We start from the raw sequence: 24,778 nt of genomic DNA, 5'->3' as shown, positions 1-24,778 counted from the left end.
GTAACCCAGATAACTACTATTTTTGCACAGACATCTCTGGATGCCAACTAGATGTAATTAATAAAGCCTTATGCAAATCAATGCAAACAAAACTACCATCAGTAGTAGTAAGTGTTCCCCAGCTTAAAGATGTAGAAGAGCATTAATACATTAGATAATTTTAATATTTAGAAAACATACAATGAATTCTCAATAAACAAAAATGTTTGGCAAACTCCTGATTGATTGTTTTAGTTTTGCTTAATCCTAATGCAAGCTGAAGATAATGAGTTCAAATATCATTCCCTGGAGAAATGGATTTTGCTGTCAAAGACAAATAATTTCTATACCTTTACCAATTAAGCCTGTACATCTAAAATACTTATTCATACCTGTTTCTAAACAGAAGAGGAAGGGAAAGAATAAAGACCTTTAACTGTTTCTAAAAGGAAATAGTGGCCTGCAAGAAGAATTTCATTTGTTCCCCAAGCCTGAAAGGAGATAAAGAATACATTAGACTATATTTAAGGCTGTGTTGTCAGTTTTAAAACAAATTTCAGAAACACAAAAAAAAAGAAAGAAAAAAAATCTTTTAATTTAAAACTTTTAAGACAAAAAAATCATTCATCTACTCTTCTGCATTTTCATTTCTTTACCTCAAGACTGAACAAGGCAATGAAAGCATGTTTGCAGAGCAGCCCTTTGTAAAAAGCTTTCCAATGTAGTTATTACAATGCTTTAACAATCTGAGCAAGCCTCTGTGAATGTACCTGCTTTAATTCCACTCTGTTTAGAAAGCAGATGGTAACGACCTACAAACCCTGAGGTAATCTTCACTGAGACCTCTCATTCCCTCCCCTGCATTACTGTCACTAAGGATATTGAGCATTCCCATGCTTTCTGTTTATGAAACTTATTTTCCACTCTGTTGGCTTCTGCACACATATATCTTTTTTTTGTTGTTTTTTGGTTTTTTTTTTTCCCCAGCTGATGTAAAGTGGGGTCCTCAGTTTGCTTCTAAGATACTGATATAACAGTTTGAAAGGGTCAGGATCAATAAAGGAAAGAGCAGTAAGTATGGTGACATTTTTTAGGCCTAGCAGCCTTTGATTTGGCTGAACTATGCTTTTTCATGTCCTCTGCATGGCACTCTGTGTGTAATAATCATGCAGGGAGTGAATACATTTGCATGGAAATGCAGAAATGTTTATTGAACATCTCAGTTGAAGAGAGTTTAGGAGATGATCACAGGACAAGATGTGCTCTTGTTAGTTAGATTACTGTACTTCACAGAATGAGTCAGATTTGGACCTTCTAAAGCCCTGAAATGTTTGTTTTAAGACACTTATCTCTAACCTTCTGGTGAGCTGCCTATAAATTCAACTTAATTTCATTTGCAGGAGAAACATAACAACAGCTTTTCTAAATAAAGACAAAAGACATCCCAAAGCCTAAGTGTGTTAAGTGTTTGCTTTGGAAGAGTGTAGGGAGGCTGTTTCTTTAGCCACTGTGTGTTTACCTGACAGTTTTCTGATAAGCAGTGTGATAGCGAAAGCCCACTTTGTGACAGTGCTAACACCATCTGCCAGGTGCTGATAGCTTGCTGAATAATGCTGTCATCAACACTCAAGTGCTGATGGAAAGTTATTGCTTCAGTGACCACTACCACTTTCATCTTCTGTCTAATTGGTTGTTGCCACTAAAAAATATTATTTAAAAAAAAAAAAAAAGAAAACCACAGGTCATTTTTCTTTATCATGATGAATTACTTTTAGGCTACTTTGCAGTGCCACCGTTGTGTGTTTATTGCTTTCTGCTTCCTGCCAATTTTACTTGTCTACACTGTAGAGTGAACCTTATTGCCTACATATGATTGCCCTCAGTACCTGATTTGCTGACAAATACCCATAGACAGTTTCACTAGACCTTGATATAGTGAAATACCTGTTAAGGCCATACTCTGTTGGACACAGTGGGTGCCTCATGAGGTAGGGTACAGTGCAATAATTTGCATAATCATTATTTGGTGTCAATTGTTACAGCTAAATTTGTACCAGCTGAAAACCAGGCCAGAGAGTTTAAAGAAAATGTATACAGAAAATTTTGGAAGTATTTCAATCATCAAGAAACCACATTTAAATGCATTTATTTAAGTGTAAAGAAATACACTGTGCAGGCTGCACAGACATGCATGCCCCAGGAAGTTCACTGATGGTGGCTGAGAAAAACAGACAGCCTTCATAGTTTTACACTACAGCATTGAGCTACTAAAATAAGTACATGTGAAGAACCTCAAGTGTTTAGAATGGCTGAGAACATAATGTAATATAACTTTAGCCAGAATCAGGTCTCACTTGCATCAGTATAAATGTGGACTAAAACTATTTTGGCTTTAAAATGCTGTACTGGAGATTTTGGTTTGGCTTCCTATTTTTGGCAGGATTTACCTTTCTTTTGCAGGATGTTCTGTCTTGCTTTAATGAAAGCTAGGATGTCAGCATCAGCCTGGCTGTCTCCAGTCAGAGGAATAGATGTACTTGAACTTGGTGGGGTCCTGAAATAAGAAAGTATACTTGTAGACTCAACTGAGTAAGAAGGTTATTTTTCTATTCCATTATCTCCTCTCTTTTCAGCATGGAGGACTTTGTTCTCCAGATACATTGTTAGAGATGGCACAGTTCAGAGAAGAATCAAGCTCAGGACTTCTTAATGCTCTTATGTAGGTTCTTAAGATTAGCCAATATCTTTTTAGTTTGGTAGGGCTACATGCTTATCAGCTATAAAACCTCTCACAAAGGATTAAAAATAGTTTACTGCTGAGTCAAAGACTTGCTACTAAACGGAAAAGCCTAATATAGTGAATTTACCAAAGAAATGATGGATGTGACTATGCCTTGTGTGTGTTTGCTTCAGGAAAAAATGCTGCTATTTATTTGAACAGATCAATAGCATTTTTGCCTACTGTAAGGGAATTAAGTTTTCGTACATACATATAAGTATACAATCACATGACATTCATGACATTTGCTGACAGATGCAACTCCTTTGTGCTGCTGAGTCTCCAGTCCCAGCTGAGATCTTGTATCTATGCAGTTAAATCATTGACTTACCTCTGTTTTTGATAGACCCTCTGGTGGTATAAGATGATGTAGTACAGTGAAGCTATTCTAATCAGCTAAGAAAGCTAAGAATTGGGCCCTGTGTCTTTAGCCTTGTTTAAAGATTAAGCACTAATGGTGAAATGAGAAATATTGTGATAAAAATTACAATATGGAAGGACAAGTGGAACCGAAGGGAGAAACTTTTTTTTTTACATATCCTACCTTTGTAATTATAGTTATTTCCACTGTTCCTTACTGACTATTGTAGTAGAATGTAATTATGCCTGACATAAACAGAAGTCTGATATCCTTGTGTTTGTGCTACTAATTAAGTCCTTAGTTGCTGAATTAGTGAACCAAAATGGAAAAAAAATATAAATTACTATGAACTTAATAAAATATCTCTTTTTATTTACAAGGTGATCTCAGAACACCAGTAAAGGACTATTCTCTTATTGATTTTCATTTGATTAGGAACAATATAAAAAATAGAAATTACACAATATATTTGAGAAGGTACTGTCTAAATTCCATTTTAGCTTCTCTTTTTTCTTCTGTTTTTCTTAAACACAAATGCAATTTAAAACATCAGGTTTTGGGGGATGAAATTTTCCACTATTTTTTGCTGTTCTAGAAATGGATTGTTTTGGAAAATGAAAGAAAAAACCCCTTGTGATTTGTTCTTATTAATGCAGTAGGAAAAATAGTAACTTAACCATATTTTCCTAAGGGCCTTAACAACCAGAACTGTTGAGTGCAATAAGAATGTAACTTCTGGAAGTATACTGACTTGGCACGATGTTTTGGTGGGAGAAAAGAACAGGGAAATGAGCACATTAGAAAAAATAGAGAAGCTGTAAAAAAAAAAAAAAAAGTAGTTTCTGTTAACCTGCTAAGCTAATTTTCACAAAGCAGTACGTCTTTTGAGAAAACATGACATGTAACATTTGCCAAACCTGACACACCTGGGCCGCTGGTGTCATTTTATTTTACTAGAATAATTTGTAGGAGGGAGATTCAAAATATTTTAAGCACAAAATCACAAGAATGAAAAAATCTCTGTGTAGTTCCTGCATTCTGCAATACTTACATACTCTGATCTCCCTTCTTTTCAAATGTTTTTATTTACTCTTTCAGAGTCCCTTTCTCTCGCTGAGAAGACACAGTCATGAGTATTCATAAGCTCATGGGGAAAAAAGCCTCAGGCCAAACAAGACACAACCTCTATAATGCTGATAATGCAGCTTCTTGGTGTAAAGCTATGGTACAACCTTGGTGTTGTTTTGGAAGTTGGAGGAAAATCTGTAATTTCAGTTTTATTTTTGTTTTTCAAGGAGACTTTTGTTAAAGAGATTGATAGAGGGTTATCTAGGCATTATATTACTTACTGGTTTGCTCTTTCCTCTGAATAGCCCATGTATGCTTCTTACCTTGTTTTTAAAGTAGGGTTGCTAGAAGTGATTGAATTGTTTTTCCCAGCTGGATCTTCATTAGGGCTGACTCTTGTGGTGTCTGAAAAACTGGAATGGGAGCAGAAATGAAGGAAAGAATATAGCCCTTGTGGAGGTAATATTAATACATGCTAAGTAACTGTTTTCGAAGACTTTTTTAATCTATATAAAGCACTTGTTTACTGGAAGAGGGGTTTCAGTTGAATCCATGTGATGATTAGGTTTATGTAGAGAATGTGTCTACAAAAGAATGACAAATAAGCTCATAAAGATTATACTTTTAGTATTTGCCTTCTAAGCAGGGCTTGTAAAGCACTTTGATGTATCTGATGTACAGTCTGTAATGGTATATTTAGTTCCCAAACTGACTATTAGCTAAGTGAAGCCTTAGCTCATTTTCCATTCTTTCTTTAGTCAGGCAAAATTATTACCAAAATCAGTGGAAGACTGGATAAAAACTCAGTGAGGACTTTGGGCTGTGGCTTGTTGATGATAGCCAAATATATTGCAAACAGCTGTTGTGCATTCCTGTCCCTGCAAATATCATTATCAAGGAACCTCTCCCCTAGGAAGGCATGTTTCTGCCACGGAATGCCTAGGGACTGTCCCCAGGGGTTGCATTTGCTGCCGGATCTGGTGCCAAACTGAGAGTGGAAACACTGATTTACTCAGTTTTAGGATTTTTCCTGTAGATGGCAGGATTGGCAAGGTCTTGCTTTTCTAACTCTGCAGTAGTTTGTTCATTGTTGGCTGATGAATTGATATTTCTGGCAGAGAACTTGAAAAAGGAAAGAAATTTATTACTAAAATTTTACTGTATTACATTGTGCCAGGTTCAGTTTTGCAGAAGATATTGTGCCCAAGAATGTAAGTCATTTTCAAATGAACAGCTCCAGGTTTACTGAATGTTTCTCATTAACTCCTCAAGCCCCATACCATTCACACCTGCCTGAATGGATGAAAATAACCTCAAGATTCAGCCTAATTCAACTAAAGCAATATCATATTTAATGTTAATAATATTCTGTACTTTATTGTGCCTACATATTACAAGAGCTAGAAAGGATGTGTGATGTTATTACCTTCTATGTGGTTTAACAATATCTGGGAACTTCACATCATAGTTCTGCTTTAGGATTTCCTGAACATTTTTTCCATTGATTTGGCAGCTTTTAAAAACTAAGTTATTTAGGGTCTTAAATTCAATTTTCTAAAAGGACCCTGTGTCTGTGCCCTTAGATACCTAGGCATCCAAGCCATATAACCATGGCTTAATAAATCACTACACATCAACTGAACCATAGCAACCATCCATGACTCTGTTCTTAGCCTGCAACAAATGTAAGGTAATGTGACTTAATGTGATCCTTCTTCATTGCTTTCTTTTCACTGAAATAAGCTTCTTTGCTTTTTATTTGCTATGAACAGAATGTATAATTTTATAAATACTGTGAGTCAGCTGAAGTAATTTATTTTTAAGCTGCAGTAGCTTATATGTCTGAACTAATTTTTTCCATTGAATTTAAATGAAAATTATTCTTCAGAATTGTTAAATCCCCATTTTAGAGGGGACTTAGATCCAGATCCATTAAAAAACCTAGACACTACAGGTGTGGCAGGGTTTGACCTCTAGGGATCTCACTTTCAAGTGGATTCCTGGACCCAGGACACTATGCCAAAACTTGCCTTAGAGTGGTCTGGGAGAACTGGGCACCTGAGGAAGGTGATGTTAAAAACACCCCTTAGACTGAGTGAAGTGATGCCCAGAATCAGGAAATTAACAGCGTGCTCAGAGGTGGACCTTAAACTCCTACCCTCTGCCTGTGGGGTTGAAGCCAGACATTTTTGTCTGTGGGATACAAACTCTTCTCCTGCAAGTTAAAGAAATTTATAAGGAAGCTTATAACTTTTTTTTGTAATGACTCAAAGTGCTGCTTCCATATAAGAGGTTAACAATTAGTGTACTAATCTAACAAATGAGTCCCTCAGCTTGGCAGAACTCAAATCCATATTTTACGTATCACAGAGATTTCCCTAATCTCTAGGCTAGAGGGATGGCCTGTATGGGCATGATTTGCAACCTTCATACTGAAGCTCGGATGATGTTTCTATGGCATTGCAAGATACATTGAATCATAAGGGGATGAAAGAGTGTAGTTTTGCTGTGCAGTAGTTTGTACGCTCAGATGCAACTTGCTCCTGGCCTGTTCTCAGAAAGCAGGACTCTATTCCTTCACCTGAGTGTCAGATGCTGTTGCAGTGATGAGAAAAGATAAGAAATTTTGCTAGTACTGCTCTAAATTTAATGAAAAGTCATTCTGACAGCATGGGGTGGGCATAAAGATCCCTCTCTGTGTGTTAAGCCTGAAGGACTGGACATCTCAGGATGCTCAACAAAGCCAGACAAAACCACAGCTGACCTGATTCAGTGTGATGATAGTCCTTCTTCAAGAAAGAGGTTGATCTAGAGATCTCTAGAGGTGCCTTCCAACCAACATTTCTGTAATGTCTAAATAGGCACTCCTGGATTACAGTTTTGGATTTGGATGGACATACAAGGGGTAGAAGTCCTGTCTCTTTGTCTGGCTCCTAAGCTCTAACATTGTTCAGGTTCTTTTGACAATGTATAATTCCCATTTTCATTCTGGATCTAACTGATTTTTCCTTGAGTTGAATTTAAGAAGTCTCAAAGCACTGTTTCCTGACAGGTTCAGTAAAACTCCTGCTTTTTCTGGAGATTAAAGATAGTCTGTCAACTTCATATGTCTCAGTTCTTTTTTTAACACACTACCTGGAGTTTCACCCAGTGGGTAACTTGCTTTTGGGGGGGGGCGCATGTCTTCTGTTGGGGATACATGTCTTAGTCAGGCATGGGTCAGCAGCTAGAGAGATGTACACAGTGTTGCAGCAGTGTCTCGCTGCAGGAACCCAAGGGCCAGAGACAACTGTCCCATGGACTGACCAGCTCCATCAAGCCCACAGGGTAGAGGAGCTGGGGAGATGATAGGTGTCATGGTATGAATGCTTGATTTGCCAGCTGAAAAAAAGTGGAAAATCAGGTAGATTAAAACAGAAAGCATAAAATTTGAAGGTGTGCAACCTCTGCAATATTAAAAAAATCTCAGCTGCAGTTCTCCAGTCATCTGAGCCTTGGACGTGAGGAGAACAGATGTTCTGTGTAAAGGCAGGCAAGATTCAAGCTGCTTAAAATCTGAACATTTTAGTATTTGGTTACAAAATCAAATTTGGCCTAACTTGCAAATTCATAGATAAATTGTTCAAGTTAAATTGTTACCAACAGAATGTGAAAACCTTTGAAATGTCATTAATCAACGATGTTATTCCCAGATTATATTTTATCATCATGTAACACTATGGAAAATTGGCAGGAATGAAAAATGATTATGACACAAAATGCTGCAAAATATGTAAACATTTCCCTTGTTTCACATAGCATTAATATAGGGAGCAAATTTTGCAATCCAGGACAATAAATTTTAAAAAATCTGATGCTTCAAGTCATCGGAGAACATGAAGAGTTATCTGAAAATATCTCCAAGGGAATCTAAAGTGACAGGAAGATTTTGAAGACGAAGAAGCTGGAGAGCCAGGGGGTCTGAGATTGAACATACTGTGGGGCTTGCTGGAATAGGACGAATGAGATTCAGTAAAAGGGAATGAGTGATGTTAAGAAAGATCTGACTGAATTAAAAAGGAATGCATTCCTTCTCAGAGAAGGAAAAAAATCCAAAATTTTTTAGACTGTTTGAATAACTATCCAACATTTGCCTGATTCAAGGGGAGTACAAGAACAGTTCAACCCTAGTGAAATTAAACATTCAGTGACAGAAGTAACTTGAACAGATAAGGATCTGATAAATTTCTTAAATGAAGCCAGTGTGGGAGAAGACTATATAAGGATGAACAAAATGCTGTGCTTGAATTCTGAAGTGGAGCAGACATGGAATGCTGAGCCCAACATGCATTTTAAGGCTTTTTGCAGACTTGATGGAAACCCATTAAGAGACATAAACGTACATACTGTACAAGTTGAAGTTAGCACCACAGGTTTATTTCAGAAACAATATGGACAAGTAGGGTATTCTCTTTCAAGTTTGAGGGATTTTATTAGGTATTCCTTTTGAATAAAATAGCTTCTTGATGATTATTTTAAGTTCTTCTTCCCTTCTCTTTCTACTGTGACTCTGGGATCTCTGATTAGACCCTTTTCTGTCTGAAATATTGAGATGGGTCATTCTTTCTCCACTTTGCACAGTTGTTCTTCATTTTAAGTAATATGTTCAGATCAGATGAGATTTAATATTTCTGCAACCTTCATATGAAAGACATATGCAAAGATAAATGTAGTCTGGAAACCTTCTGAATCTACTTAACAGGTGAATGAGCTTGAGTCTGTAAGCCTCTACAATACAGAAACTACTGGTTTCAGCTATTTTAAGTATATCAGATTTGGTAATGTGATTAACCTGTTCAAGAAATTACCTTTCTTATGCAGAAATTTTTTTTTCTCATGCCAAACCCACTGATAACCCTTATGTCACCCTTTTCCCCACTTTAGCTCTGCTGTCACTGAAATCAATGTTTTGCTTCTTACTCTAGTGGGAGTAGGATCAAGCAAGCCAATGGCTTTCAAACCTTACTGACTAAGGCAGAAATGCTCACTGTTCAACTCTTATTAACACAGACCCATTTCAACACTTAACAATTCAGCCATTTTGTTTCAATTGAGAGATACATTTGGCCATGAATCAAGTGCCTTTCATATGTGTGTATCCTTCTCAAGCCTCAAAAGGATTACCAGCTTCCCTTCTCTGTTATTTTAGTTATAAATTGATTTAATATAAAATACAATTTGAGGCTATCACATTTCCTTCCCAAGGCTTAATTTTCTCTGGTAACATGACTAAGGTGTGTCAAACAATAACAATCCACATGAATTGTGCACCAGCAGGTGATCAAAAGATTTTGTGCAAACACATATATATATCTCAAGATAGATTATGGAGTATATCTGTATCCTTTATAGGCCGAGATAGATAATTTATTACTTCTAATCCTGAAGATTGTATTTATATCCATTCACACCCAGGAGTCTGTCTGAATGGTTTTACTGCATACTTACTCTGTCAACAGCAGTCTTAGATTTTAACATGCAGCCCACAGAGTTTTAGATCTTATATCTATTGAATACACCTGTGAACTGAATTCCATCTTGGAAATAGGTTTTATTTACACCACATCATATCAAATATAATTTATGTCAGTTTCTGCTTTTGTGACTGGTTATTCTGCTGGGTGAAGATAGCAATATAATTTCAGAGAAGGAGACTGTTGATTCCTAGGTGAGTTAGACGCAAAGAGCCATTTGTGTCTCAGGACTGTGTAACTGAGATGAGCAATTGTCGTCTGGGCTCATCCTACACAATCATGGGAACTGGTAAATAAAGTTCCTGTGTCAACTGGGGTCAAGAAAATCCTTGGGAAATAAGTACTCTACTGTTTCATACTCTTAAAGCCTGTGAAATTGGAAACTTTTACTCTAAAATATTACTGTCTGAAATAGGGGGAAAAGTAAGTTTTCATGCACAGTGGGATGTTAAGCCTGTAGCTCCTGCCTCACAAAAAGTAGAAATAGTGTTTCTACTTCCATATACATTGCACTGGAAATGTACCTGTGTAAAATATGTTTAAACAGCCTAGCATAAAATAAGATCAACTTTCTGGTACTATAAGGAGGAAAGAGTAGTTAACTTCAAAAGATCATTGCAAGGATATTGATACAGATGGGAAAACAAAACTATATTCATCCTGACTCCCTCTATGATTTAAGTTCCAGAAGATGAATGTTCTGGGTCTGTGATGTGTATGCAAGGATCATCCAGTCAGTCTCAGTCAATATGTCCATTACTCAGACCCAGAGAAACTGTTCATTATAAAGAACATGTGATTTTTTGCAAGAGACCATGTGCGGCAGTACAGGACTCCAAAGTAAGCTTGGCAGCTGAAAACAACCAGGCACCTACCCCCGTTCTATTCAAAATGCTAAACACACTTTTCTGAGACCTGTCCTCCAGTAATAAACACAAACAGTAAAGGCATTTGAAAGAAAAGTTTAAAAGAAAATTATAAAGAAACCAGTTATGCAATTTTGCTTCTGAGCTAGGGTGGGGGAAGGAGAAATCACTGCTCCTGGAGGCCAGTCTCCCATTGCTCTGGAAAGTGCCTAGACATTATGGTATGTTCTTTTTAATTCTAGCTTTGACTGCAAAAGATACCACTCTCCTGAGCAATGTATCGGCACACCAACTGGAAATTGTCATTCCCAAGAACATTGGGGCAGAGAGGTTGTGCAAGAGGTCCTTAGTTCAATTCAGTACAAAGTTAAAGAGAGTGACAGTCATGGATTGCTTGAGCTAATTTGGCTGATTTTTGTGCTAAGCTAGACCAAAAATGCTTTCATGTTCTGTTCCATCAGCTTTTCTGTGGGACAAGTAACCTTCAGACTAAAACCAGAAATGAACAGCTCAAATTAGGCCTAAAACCTGCCAGCCATTTGCAAAAGTAATAGTGCCTAAGACTTGAGAGAACACAGAATAAGAATTGAAGCAAAGTAGTGAAGACTAGAGTCGGTTTTCATCAGTTTGAGACTCTGAAAATGCCGCCTTAGACCACTTTAGAGGATTATGTGTTTCATTCTCTGTATTGATTATGGAGCATTTACTATAGATACAAGAATTTACAATAAAAATTAGAATATATTTTCCAGTTCTAAGAAAATCCAGTATTCATTATTTAATGGTATGTAGGATATATTATGGTTGCTGCAAAGCAGAAAACATCACTTATGCAGAGTATTATTATAAAATTGTAGGTAAAGCCACTCATCAGAGAAAGATTGTATAATGAGAAGAAGGGAGAGAGAGGGGGAGAAAAAGATAGCATGAGAGAGGTGGGGAGGGAGAGAGGAAGAGGGAAGAAGAGAGAACACCTCCATTTATTGTCAATGAATATGGAAACCTGCACATTCAGGTATGTGTTTTTCTGCACTTTGCTTGAAGGCTATGAAAGATCTATTACTGTAAATTTAAATTAGAGGTTTTGAAATCAGAAGTGATTGATGATGAAACAACCAAGATGATTACAGTTTTCTACTGTAGAGGATGCACCAGTGTTTTATAATATCAAATGCAGTATCATTGTGGAAGAATATGCTGCATAAATGTAGCACCAGGACATTTTTCAACAGAAAATCTATCTAGGCTATATATTAAATCATTTTTTAATCTTTTTTTGGTTTGCAGCCCCCTGAACACATTCCAAAGGAGATATAGTCTCCTCATACAGCAAAACTGACAGATAACAGGCTTGCTTTTCCTATCTATCTGTCATGGGGTCCCTAGTGACAGGTTTCCAGGGCCCCAATACCAACAAATCAAAAGAACTGAGTTACAATAAGCTACCTGCAATATGATTGCAAAATAACTGAATGATAAAAATTCATTTTCTACACAGCCATTTCTCTTGTAACTGGAAATGCAGTGTTTGAGTGTGATATTTGCAAAAGCATTCCAGTGAACTGCACTTCTACTAAAACTGCATTTTCTTACAAGTAAGTAAGGAAGAGAAAAATGACCAATTTACCTGTTAGTTGATAGATGTTGTGAGGATTTGATAAACTGGGGATAAACAGTCATGGTATTTGGTGAGCTAACCAACTCTGGTTTTTCCTGCTGGGTTTAGATTGAAAAACAAAGTTATGTAGGATAGGATTCTTTTAGAGTGCTTAATATTGGCCTACAGGTCTCAGCAATAATAAGGTAGGCAATGACTCATTCAGAAAACAGAGTCTGAATCACACAGTATTTTCTTCACTTGGACAAACACTTCTGAACAAAGAGAAAAGTGTTTAGGATTGGTTCAAGTATTTTTAAGCTCAGGTTACAGGTTTTTAATATGTAACAGCATGTGTTTGCTGATTTGAGTTTCCTAGGGAGCTCAGATGTATAGATAGGTCAAGATCCAAGAAATCAATCCCAATTATTTTTTCCAGTTTTCTAATCTTCTACTGATGAATCATGAGAGGCTGAATCCTGGACCTCTCCTGTTAAGGGATAGAGAAAAATGTGCTCCAGTGGATTCCAGAATATTACTTGCAGTGCTTTGAAAAGCCTAAATATTTAGGCAGGAGGGTGACTAAAACATCATCCTCTTTGCCACTAATATGGTTAGGGATTTTAACCTGAAAAGTATTTTGCAATGATAACTTGAAGTTAAGCTAGTTAGGTGGCACTTTATGGATAACTAAGTTCCTCGTACTAAGTTTCATATTTACTTTAGGCTGTTTTCTTAAAAATACAGTTTAAATTTATACTCATAAGAATTAAACTAAATACTGGCTAAACACTTCTTTGTTTATAACAACTTCTCCCCGAGGAGTAAATCTTCTCTTCCAGTTAATAATAAATGATATTGGATGGACTGCACTCAGCACTCTTTTTCATTAGGCTGATGTGCACTTCATGGCAGTGCTTTGCTGTGAGATGCCGTGTCACTACTTGGAAGACATTAAAAAAAGTGTCAGAAGGGGAGCATAAGAAAGCTATGTTGTTGTTTCAGTTGATCCCCCTCCAGACCCTCTTGTACTGTCTCCTGTGTTTGTGAAACTGTGTAGCTTTCAGACTGACTGTGTTATGAACTTCTAATACACTGTTTAAAATGACATATCTTTAGTTCATTTTTACACAAGTCATTAAATTAGAGCACTCTGTTTCTGCTGGGTTCTTAAACAGGCAATGATGGCAGTGGTGGGCTGCAGCTAGAGAGTGAGGGGACATATGCTCTGTGCTGAGAGCTGTTGACCCTCTGGGAACTTAGGAAAGCTGAAAGATTACTGGAGTTTTGCAAACAAAGGAAGCTAAAAACCAATTATGTTTGCTGGGATTTGCCCGTATTACAGCTATGACTGCCATCTTCTAATACATACATCATAAACCTGATGAAATCATAATTTTGCTAGCAGTAAAAAAGATTATTTTTTCCAATCTCGTCTATTTGTTTTATGTTTCTTCAGAGTTTTTGGCATTTTGAGACCATTCTTGGCTTTCGATCAAGTTGTTTGGGGGAAGGTCAAAACAAAAATAAAGCAGAAAGCAAGGATTTTGCTTCATTTGTGTTAGCTTCATACAAGCATAATTCACATTAGCATTGTCTGATTTACATTGGCATAAGCACAGGTGAATCTGGCCCCAAATACCATCCTTCATACTCCGTTCTAGCTAGTCAATTAACTACTTTAAGAAATGATTGAAGATGTTACATTTACATGAAAATGGAAGAAATACAAAGTGATTTCATACCTGTAGATTTATTGTCTCTTCAGACCACCAGACTTTGAAGTCTTTTTGCAGCTTCATCTTGACTTTTTTGATAAGAAGCTGCAGGTGCTCAATTTCTACCTTCAGCCCTTTCATGCGATTGAACATTGCCTTAAAACTAATATGAGAAGAAGAAAGTATATTATTACAGATCTTCCAATACATATCTGAACAAAGCTTTATCCTACCTAGAACAGTTACAGATTTAAACTACAAAAGAATAAGTAATAATCAGAGATGCAGGGGACACAGACAGAGTGGCGGTAGGAAGAGACATCTCATGTTTTATAAGAGCTTGACTAGACAGTAGGCACAAGAAACTTACCCCACAAAGCTTTTATTTCACTAGAGAAATTAGTGAAATTCAAGTGGGATCAATATTGATTAACAATTAAAATAGAGGTTCAATCGAATATATCAATTATTTCTTTTGATTTCTCAGCATGTTACCATTAATAAAGAAGTAGTTGCCAGAGCTTGGATTCAGATAGGATCTGAGACAGATTCGCTGTTCAGATTGAAGCTTCATCAACAAGGCCTCTTGACTAACATATAGTTGGAGATTTACCAGTAGTATGAAATAGCCAGAAGCTTCCTCATAGATTGCACATAACATACATGCCAGCAAATTACTTAGAACTGATATCCTTGCATCTATTTTCTTTTATCCTCCTGGCTACAGCAAGATTAGAGCAAGGATTGTTTACCCAACGCATACTCTGCATATTATTTACACTTAGTCAATCCTGTATAGCCTAAAGGTTTTCCTTAGGTCAAGGAAGGCAGTACATTTCTGAATCAACCGAAAAGGTTCTCAATACATCTGGATTCAAACAAGTTGCTAACACTAACCCTCGGGGAGGACATTATGCTATTTTTATTTATTTTTAGCCAATAGCCCAAGCATAAATATTCCCCACTCATGTACTGTGGCATCTTACAGACAAACCAACAGCATACACACAAATTTAAAAACTATTAGTGAACCACAAAGCTGACATTTTAAAAATGTCAGAGAAAACCCTGAGGGTAGCTGTGTGTGCAGAATTGTAATTGGAATATACTATCATTACAATTTATCTTCTGAAGGATGGCAGAAGTTTGAGGTAGAAGTAATACCTTTTTTTTTCTTCTTCAATTTGCGTTCGAAGTTTCTCTTCTACTGGATCAAGTGTATTTAGCTCTTCAGAAGGACTGGAAACAGCTATAGGAGAAATGATCAGATGTAAGCAATGACCATATGATGTCAAAAAGAAGTAACTTTTGATTAGAATAAAAACTATTTTTTAAGAGGTTGGTACTGAAATGGGGGTCATTCACCATTTCTCTCTTCTGGAAATGGTTCTTCAAATTCTTTATTTAGATCTTATTTAGCTTAAGAGACACCTGGTAAGTAGTGATTTGAATTAAGTTGCTTTTAATTTTTTTTTTTCCATTAAAGACTGGAATATTCATTTTAGATATGAATAAAAGTGAGTTTGCCAGTCCATTTTAAAAGTTCATCTTTGGCATAAAACCCTAACAAATGCATTGGACCTGACAGTTTTGGCTACAAAGACAAGAGCAGAACAGCAAAGTTGTTGCAAAAAGAGGATACAACACTAGCTGTGCTGGTGCCTGGAAATAAAGTAATAGAAAGAAGAGTAAAAGACAAATCCTGAAGGAGAAATTAACTTTGGTAAGCAATAAATCCAGACAATTAGTATAAATAAGGAAAATGTCTTGAAACTATCTGAGAAATTTTTCAACGTAAAGGAGAACTGAGGAAATACCTTAAGAGTAGCCTAAGTTAACCTAAGCAAGCAGCTTAGGATTTCTGTATCGTACAACAGAGCTAGTTAGCATGCAATACACAATATGCTTATTCAGAGAGATGGCAAACCAGTCTTTCCATCATGGGTTATAAGTTCAGCAGTGAAAAGAAATGTAAAGTTACAACAGTTTCTATTTCTAGAATGAATGAGAATAGTTTAAGGTTCACAAGAAAACATGTTTAACCTCTCTAACTGAAGAAAAAAAATGAAAGAAACAAAAGATTTGCTGTATAATACATGCAAGTTTCCACCCCGACTATTATTTCTGCCAAGAAAATAAATTCTACATCAACCTGTCATGAGGCCTGAGGAGTGCACTCTCTCTTCAAGGAGAGGAATTCTGTCTGGAATAAAAGGGCAGTAATGACCCCTCTCTGCTAGTCAGTGAGCCAGCTGAAACCATTAATGTTTTGTTGTAGCACCCTGTAGGTTAATACAGATAAAGCTGAAAAGCATTTTATTTCATTTAGAGTACTTAGGTCAAGCATGTTAATACAGATAGCCAAGGTAGACAAAGCCCATGCACAATTCTCATTTCAGACATAGAAAGGCTTTGCTGGATGTGCAGATTACAAAAGAAGGGTAGGATGAAGACATTTGTGGTGGAGAGGGTGCCCTCAAAAGATTGAAAAATAAACTGCTTGGAATGTTAAAGTGAATGCACAAGCCAGGAGGTGCAAACATCATGGCAGAGGAGATGCTACAATAGTGGCATTATAAAACAAGTTATACCCAAACACAATGGATAATAAGACGGCCATCATAATCACTCCAGAACCTTTAGGGAAAGCAGTAAACCTTTCGATGATTACAGGGGATCAGGATTTTCTGATTTGTCAGTTTTCATCCTCAGGAGAAGGCATAATGTGGGAAAGAGCAGAGCTATACCAGGAACTTGTGGGGACACAGTGCAGAGCTCCTGAGGCTTCACACTTGTTCTGGCCTTCATGGATATACGGCATCCAGGCTTGAGAGAAATGTGGTCTTGTGGAACAAACTGAAATGATTCAGTTTCTGTGCAAAGCCAGCCAGAGTTAACTTGAGCAGTCTTCAGCAGTGGTTAAAGGGGACTCTCCTGAGCACACTGACATGCATTTGACCTATTTGCACAATCTGTTACATTGTCTGAGTTTAGGAGGTGGCAGCTCGAGCCCCTTATAATGAAGCGAAATAAGACAGAGTGGAAGAGAGTAACATCTTAAAATGTTAATGCTGTTTCTGAAGTGTGGACTTCCCTACACGAAAACACCACCAAATTCTGCTAGTCATCACAGTGATGTGAGGCCATAATATTGCAGCTTTCCTTCCCTGGTTTATTTGGATATCTAGTACTTTGAAAAATAGTTTTGCACTAGCTCTGAAAGGGCAGCCAAACTTAGGCAGAGTTTTGTTACTTATATATAAAAACACCAAGAAAAAAATGTTTTTCTGCTGCTGTTTACACACTGTAGAAGGGATTATTTGGTTGCAAGTTACCTTCAGAAATAATAATAAAGCCTTTTATATGAGATGCGTACCTCTATCACACAAAGGCCTCAGCATCCTCAACCCTGAATAGGGCTATGCCCATTATCTCTAGCAATATGCTGGGGATGGAAGCAAGAAACACAGCTGTGGGCAAGGTGAGCAGCACAAAGTTTTGTATATGTATACAACAGAAAGAGATGAGTACACTGCAAGCTGATGGGGCCCCAGCAGCAAAAATAGCATTGGGTATTCTATCAAGTAAATGGCTAAAACTCAGACATCCATCACTGTGTTCCAGTCACAAAAGCGGAAGAGATCTGATCACAGTGTCAGGTTGAAGTCCAGTGGTAAGTCAAGTCCAGGATATGCCTACTTGGGCACTGCTTTGTAAGTTCTCTGGTGTCTTTTGCTATGCTGTTGCAGTCTCCATTTCAGCTTTTTGTCATGCCTGCTCATTGTAACAATGTGCTTGTGAACTGAATAGCATTCTGCTCCAAAGACTAGACCTTTTTGAATCTGCCTACTGTAATATATACAGATGAACACATAGCTTTTTCCTGATGTTCCAAGCGAAAGAGATCTATGGTCTGGTGGAGAGTATTTCAACTCTTTTGTGTGGTGCTGCTTCTGCCTTCACCTCATTCCCTGATACTTCTTTTCTCCCCTCTCCCCTTTACCTTTCCCAAATCCCTGCAGTGGCCTCCTTCTGCCCCCGGGCTCCTGCTGCTGCTGCCTCACACCCCTTTCCTCCCACCAGACCAGGAAATTTCAGCTACAGCTGAAGCTAAGAAGCTAAGGCAGAGGTTACTGGCTCATTGTATCTCATGTCTAATGTTAGCATTCTTCAGTACACAGGCTCTGTTATTTTAAAATAATGTGAGAAGGACAACTGAGTGAATAGACAGTAAAACATAGAAAGCATATTTACTCACAAATTTAAGATAGATACCTAAGAAGAATTACCTCCTTTTTGCTACAGGTTTTTATTCTGCTAAAGAGTTTCTTTTTATTGTACATACCTGCCTGCCCATGCAGAAACAGAAAATGTTTATTAAAACATCAAATCATTTTATATATATATTAGCCGCATATATATGAAGTACATGTAAATTACAAAAAAATGGAAATTTAGGAGACCAACTTTTGCCCATATACATTAAAAAATTTGCAATAATTAAAAAGTGCCGAGGTGCTACTACTGAAATATTAACTATCAGATATAATTTCTGAACTGTGCAGAAGAACACAAAGTGGTATCTGCTTTGTTCACTCAGGGTTGATTTTTAATTCATTGATTGACAGTTTGTCATATGAAACTTGATTGTACAGTCTAGCTCTATGCTTTCAGTGAGTCAAGTGAGATGAGCCATTCAGCTGATGTGCAATAAACATGCACTTGTAGTGCCCCAGTGACTTCTCCTGGGAAACAAATGCAGTTGGTGCAATTTGATCCTGGATAATGCAGACCCAGGTTTCAGGGGTGCAGGGGAGGTATGACATGCATGTTTAGGAAAACATTGCCTCTGTGTATACTAGGGGTTTCTGTTGGCATCCATCCAATTCTACACAACAGAGATATTTTAGCAGAAGTCAGCAATGTACCCATAAGGAGTATTAGTTCCTTTACATTAGCATAACTGCACATAGAGCTGAGTGGCAAAACTTATGAATCCTATGTTGTGAGGTCTTTTGTTAAGACTACTGGGTTGCATGATGTAAAGACATTGGGTAGTGAAATAGCTAGCAACTTTTACATTTATCTTCAGGCTAACTGTTTTTGTTTCATCTTCAGATACAACCCATTTGGTTAAGTGAGGCACAGGATACAACTGATACTAGCAGCCTGCTTAGAGAGGAAGGTGAGCTCTGCATGAGTTGACACCGTTTATATCATAAAGGTTTGTGGGGTTTGTGTTTTGTTTTTTTTTTTTCATAAAGAAGATTGTAAGAGGCATTTTAAGATATAATGATTTTATTCTAATGAAAGGGCCAATTTTGGAGCACAAGAAGTAGTAAATTTTACAACACATTCCACATCAGCAAATCACACAGTACCAGAAAGAAATGATAGCACCTGCTAACTGGATCACTATTTCAAAGCAATATGACAAGCATGAATGAAAAACACTATTTCTAGCATGAGATACCAAGTGTTATTACCATAGTTTACTGCAAGCTGGCAACAAGTTGAAATACTCTGGCAGATTCTTGTCTACAGTCAGAAAGTTTTGCAAAAAACTCTCTGTGACCCTGAACTTTATACTCTCTGGGGCGCTCACATATTTCTTGACCTGAGTGTATCCTAGAAGTCAAACTCCTAGGGATTTTTTGTCTTATGTCTCAAATAACATTGTGCCCTGTCCTCCAGCTGTACTTTTGCAGTCAAAGATTTTAATTTTTTCACTGCATAGTCTTGTGTTTATCTACTTAAATTTATAGTCACTGAAGTAACCAAACTTAGAATTGACATCAGTATCCAGTTAATATTTTTACTGCTTTATTTATCAGCTTTGCAGCTTTTGGCAAACTCCGGCCTTAGTGCTTTCAAACTAGAACATATGCTGTCATTTCATTTTTTTTAAAAAGAACTACCTGTCCATTGTTATTCTGGATCAGCTTACAAGTAATTCTCCCCTTCTTTTTTCTTATTCCTCCCCTGGGCCATGTCAACCTATGTTTGTCACTAGGCACCACATGTACCTTATCGTCATGGTTTAACCCCAGCTGGCAACTAAGCACCATGCAGCCGCTCGCTCACTCCCCCCTCCACCCAGTGGGATGGGGAGAGAATCAAAAAAAAGTAAAACTCATGGGCTGAGATAAAGACAGTTTAATAGGACAGAAAGGAAGAAAATTATAATGATGACAATGATGATAATAATAATAATAAAATGACAATAATAACAATAAAACCAAAAGAATTAGAATATAGAAAACAAGTGATGCACAATGCAATTGCTCACCACTCACCAAACAATGCCCAGCCAGTTCCCGAGCAGTGGCCCCCAACCAGCTTTCCCCCTGGTTTATATACTGAGCATGACATCATATGGTATGGAATATCCCTTTGGCCAGTTTGCGTCAGCTGCCCTGGCTGTGTCCCCTCCCAACTTCTTATGCCCCTCCAGCCTTCTCGCTGGCTGGGCATGAGAAGCTGAACAATCCTTGACTTAGTATAAACACTACTTAGCAACAACTAAAAACATCAGTGTGTTATCATTTTTCTCATAGTCAATCCAAAACATAGCACTATACCAGCTACTAGGAAGAAAACTAACTCTATCCCAGCCAAAACCAGGACACTTACACAAAAGCAAAGATGGGTATGCACAATGAAACTCAGGAGAAGAAGAAAATACCCTAATGTCTGGAAGAGTTTATATTGTGGGTTTTAGAGCAATTTACCCCTAATCCTAATGTAACAGATTTTAAAAAATTTCAGTCAGTTGGTCATGAGCATACACTGAAACAAACTGTCCTATTTGCAGCACTTTACAAGTTAGTGCATGTGTGTGGGATCAAGCGTATGTGTATTTTGTTGATTTTTATTTTTATTTTAATCATTGAATTTAGTAAAAGGGTCCATCAGTAAGCTGATTCTCTTTGTATGATTGTATTGTTTATTGTTTTACTAGCTTAATATTGGCTTAAACTAACTGACTTCTAATGCACACCTGGAAAGCGGAGCTATTTTTTCCAGTCTCTGTGAGCTGTTTTGGCTAAATACAGACTCATACTTCAATTCCCTCAAGTCTCTTCTTTGAAACTAGTCATCTATATATTTGCTCCTGAAAATACATGGCATATGAAACAGAAGGCGTTGCCTTCACATCAGCTGCACTCAAGCCATGAAAGTTTCTGAAACCATTGTGGCTAAAAGTTCTCTGTTGGTTTCCAAATATACAAGTACAATATACTGGCAAAAAAAAAAAAGGCAGCTTCAAGTTTAATATGTTCCATACACGCCAGTTGATCTAGTAGAATAGTAACATAGCTGGTCTTAGTCAGGAAACCCCCACTAACTCAGATTCTTGCCTACACTTAGTAAATAAATTTTTTCATTTGATTACATGAGATTGTTGTTGCATGATTTATCTTGTTCATAATATTAGATAAAACTGTACCTGATATTTGAATGATCTTTCTCTGCTTCCCAAGAAGGGGTATGGTTTGTCATCCATAAGTTTTGAGGCTTCATTAGCATTCATTTCTACAACATCCAAGAGCTTTCATGGAAAAAAAAGTCTCTTTGCTAAGTTTTGTCATGCTCTTCTTGAAAGAAAAGGATGGAAAATACTTCTGGTTGCTTGCTTATCATGAAGCTGAGACATTAGGAATACACTGCCCCTAATGTGCAGATCGCAGTTGAAATAAGACAGCACCATAACTTTTGTAAAGCAATGCCTGGTCAGGATAAGAACTTGACCAAGAATAATATAGCACAACTTTATCGAGAATAAGAAATACCTAAGGCTGCTAGAGGTGCAGTCACACTGAGTGTCACAGAGCACAGAAGAGATACTGAAGCTTAGTGCATCCATATTTCTTGCTGGGGATTCTCAGATAAGCAGATGTACAGTTCTCAGTTCTGAGAAGTGCCAGTTTTACTGTGCATGAGCAATATACACAGGCATGCATAGTAAATCCTGTGCTTGCAGGTCACGTTTAGGAATGCAATGCAACACAGCAACTGTGGGATCAATTCAATAGGTCTAATGTTTTCTAAAAATAATGGGTATTTTACCTGCATTCTCCATGGAACTCTGGCTGTGGTCGTCAGATTGTCATGACAATGCACAAAAGCATTTATTTTGGACTCTACACTGAATTTATAGCAATGCCATTTGAAAGAGTACTAAGGAAAAATAAGCATACATGTTTTATACTTAACTGATTCTGTTTCAGCTGTGTATAGGTATAGATGGGTCATGCAACTCACATGTCACTTCAAGTTAGACAATAAAAGAGGTTTTGACCTTGATTCAAGAGGTGAATACTGACCAAACAAATGTATATGGTAGTATCAGCCTGAACAATTTTGATCTTTCTGCTACAAGGTGTTAGTAAAAGACATTTCATCTGCAAGAGAGAAGTAGAGGAGATGGAAAAGAGAAAGGAAATAAACACAAATGTCAGTGAAATCAATACATTATGGGCATGGGGTTGCACCATACTGTGTTTAGTTTAACCCTTGCCCCAAATAAGACAAAAGGTGTTGGGCCTGAAGCACCTCTATCATGGATCTGATTTTTTTTCTGGGCAAATAGCAGAGCTATGTGCTAAGACCCTACCTCAGTTAAGTAAGTGTACAATAAAGACCAATGTACTACAGAAGTTTTGTTTCCACTCTCCCACTTGGCTACTCCATTAGCCCTCTAAAAGAGTTTCCTGAATGCTTTTCTAAATGTTGGTGGGATGTACAAGTTTTCCAGAAAATTTCTGAAGCCACAACCATAGGATTTTATGTCAGCAGGAATGTTATTCTTTAAGAAGATTCATTTTGATGTTGTTCAGTGTTTTGGCACATGTGCTAGATCAGGGCCACATACAATCTGGGCAGTTGTGGGGACCAGATTATATTTTTGAGACCCTCTGTCCCTGCTGGCCACACTCATATCCCACATCGAGTGCCACAATTTTGCTGGTCCTCCAATGCACACACCCATTGGCTGCAGCTGCAGAACAGCTAGGCTGTCTGAGTTGGGCTACCAGCTCAAGAAGGTGCAAGAAGTATACAGATATTTAGGCATTTCTCATAACTCATACAGCTCTTTCCTATGACCTATGAAGGAAAGGACATTGAGCTCGATGTTCTGGTAGCTGCTGGCTGAATTACACTGTACTGTATACTGAGAAGAGACAATCCTGACATATCCAGAAACAATTACAACTTATCCACAAGATTCTTATCTGGAGAAGTATATCCAACTTCTGCACATTTGTGGGAGATTATTAGTAACTACTTGTTCCAAGTCACTATGTTCTTTGATCTTAAACATGCAAAAATTTTTGAGCAAAGAAATAGTGAATTAATTTCTTTTAGCCATTTCAGCAAAACGTATAATGGAAGAAGTTTTTCACCAGATTTGCAGCTTGTTCTGAAACACTGGATATCACATTAGCCATGCTATTTCTTATTCACTCCTTGTCCTATGCTTTACACAATCAGATGGAAATTGCTATTCTAAGTCTGACCTTTACCTTGAAAAAATCAAAGCAAATACGGATGTGAAAGAGCTCCATTTGCTGTTTACAGTTCATTAGATTACAGAACTTTTGTTTATTACAAAGAGCTCTCACAGAGGAAACCTTGACTGATGCAGAACTACTCAAGCTGCCCAACACACCCACTGGACATGGCCAGAAGAAAGAAGTTTGCAGCACCTTAAACTGCATGTTACTCTTAGTTATTCTACCAGCTTTTTAGAGGCAATAGAGAGAGGCTACTCTGAGGTATACTGAAGCTAAAGCAAACAAGCTTAGGCCTAGAATCAGTAGAATGTGTGCATAAAAACAAATTTATTTTTTGCTTGCTCCACCTCAAGTCCTGTCTTAGAACTACAGAATCATTCTGGTTGGAAGGGACCTTGGAAGACTGCGTGGTCCAACCTACTGCTCAAAGTTGGGTGAAAACTGAATCATACTAGGTTCTCCAGACATGTTGTGAAAAACTCCAAGGACAGAGATGTTGCAAACTTCTCTGATGACCTCTTTCAATATGTAACTATCCTCATAGCATCTTTTTCCTAATATCTTAATTTTAGTAGACCAAATTAGAGAATTGAGAGCTTCATCTCCAGATTCTCTCTTGCTTACTTGCTAGTCACCAGAAGAAGTCTCTAAATAATAATGCGATTCACACTGAACTTTTCAGTATTTCAGAAGAAATACTTATTGCAAGAAAGCTTACAGAAACTGCAAGCTGTTCCTACAGCAGTGAAATGCTGAAGTTAATGTCAATAAAACTGAGAATTGGATAGCTGTGCTACAAGTTCATGACTCCTAATAAAAATATCACTTGATCCAAAGATGTCTTTGCTCTCTTTTGAGATCTGATAAGCTGAAGCTGAGTGGGTCACATGGGAAGCTTAATAGGAACACACGAGTAATCTCAGAATTTTCTCTGACAGTTCAGGAGAACAAATTTGCAAAGGTTCCCATTAAAGATGTAGTATTCTCTTTCTTGAAGACACAATGAAAGGGAAAACTCATGGCTGCCTCTATAATGTAGCACTGCACCTTGTAAAACCTGATAAAAGAGTAACACAAAAACCACAGCAACAAATAAAACTACAAAACACCCTAGAAAGACTGAAGAGAAACTTATGGAAAGAAAGGTCTATGTGGGCTTGAGGCCTGAAGGGACAGGTGTAAGAAGTATCTTCTTATTAGAAGATACTCCTACAGTTTTAAACTTAATTCCTAGATAATACTGGGAAAAACTTAAAACATATTACCTAAGAAGAAACCTCAAGTACTGCTGCAAGGGAATCATTGCTCCTTGTCTAGCTGCTGCTTCGAATCCGTGGTTCTTTTTCCCAATTGTGATCATCTTTACAGAAGAACTTGGT

General features: G+C 37.4%; 1 protein-coding gene across 1 annotated transcript in view; it reads right to left on the bottom strand.

The window, feature by feature from the left end:
• Nucleotides 1-2,371: 2,371 nt before the first annotated feature.
• Nucleotides 2,372-24,778, bottom strand: part of KIF6 (kinesin family member 6) — a 192,307-nt gene continuing 169,900 nt past the window's right edge. The window contains 6 exon segments of the mRNA XM_052806418.1: nt 2,372-2,409; nt 2,412-2,533; nt 4,511-4,600; nt 12,194-12,282; nt 13,909-14,044; nt 15,046-15,130. Of these exon segments, the coding sequence (XP_052662378.1) occupies nt 2,372-2,409; nt 2,412-2,533; nt 4,511-4,600; nt 12,194-12,282; nt 13,909-14,044; nt 15,046-15,130 (560 nt within the window).

This window comes from Harpia harpyja, chromosome 13, assembly GCF_026419915.1.
Source record: "Harpia harpyja isolate bHarHar1 chromosome 13, bHarHar1 primary haplotype, whole genome shotgun sequence".
NCBI lineage: Eukaryota > Metazoa > Chordata > Aves > Accipitriformes > Accipitridae > Harpia > Harpia harpyja.
This window is presented reverse-complemented; position numbering and strand designations above follow the sequence as displayed.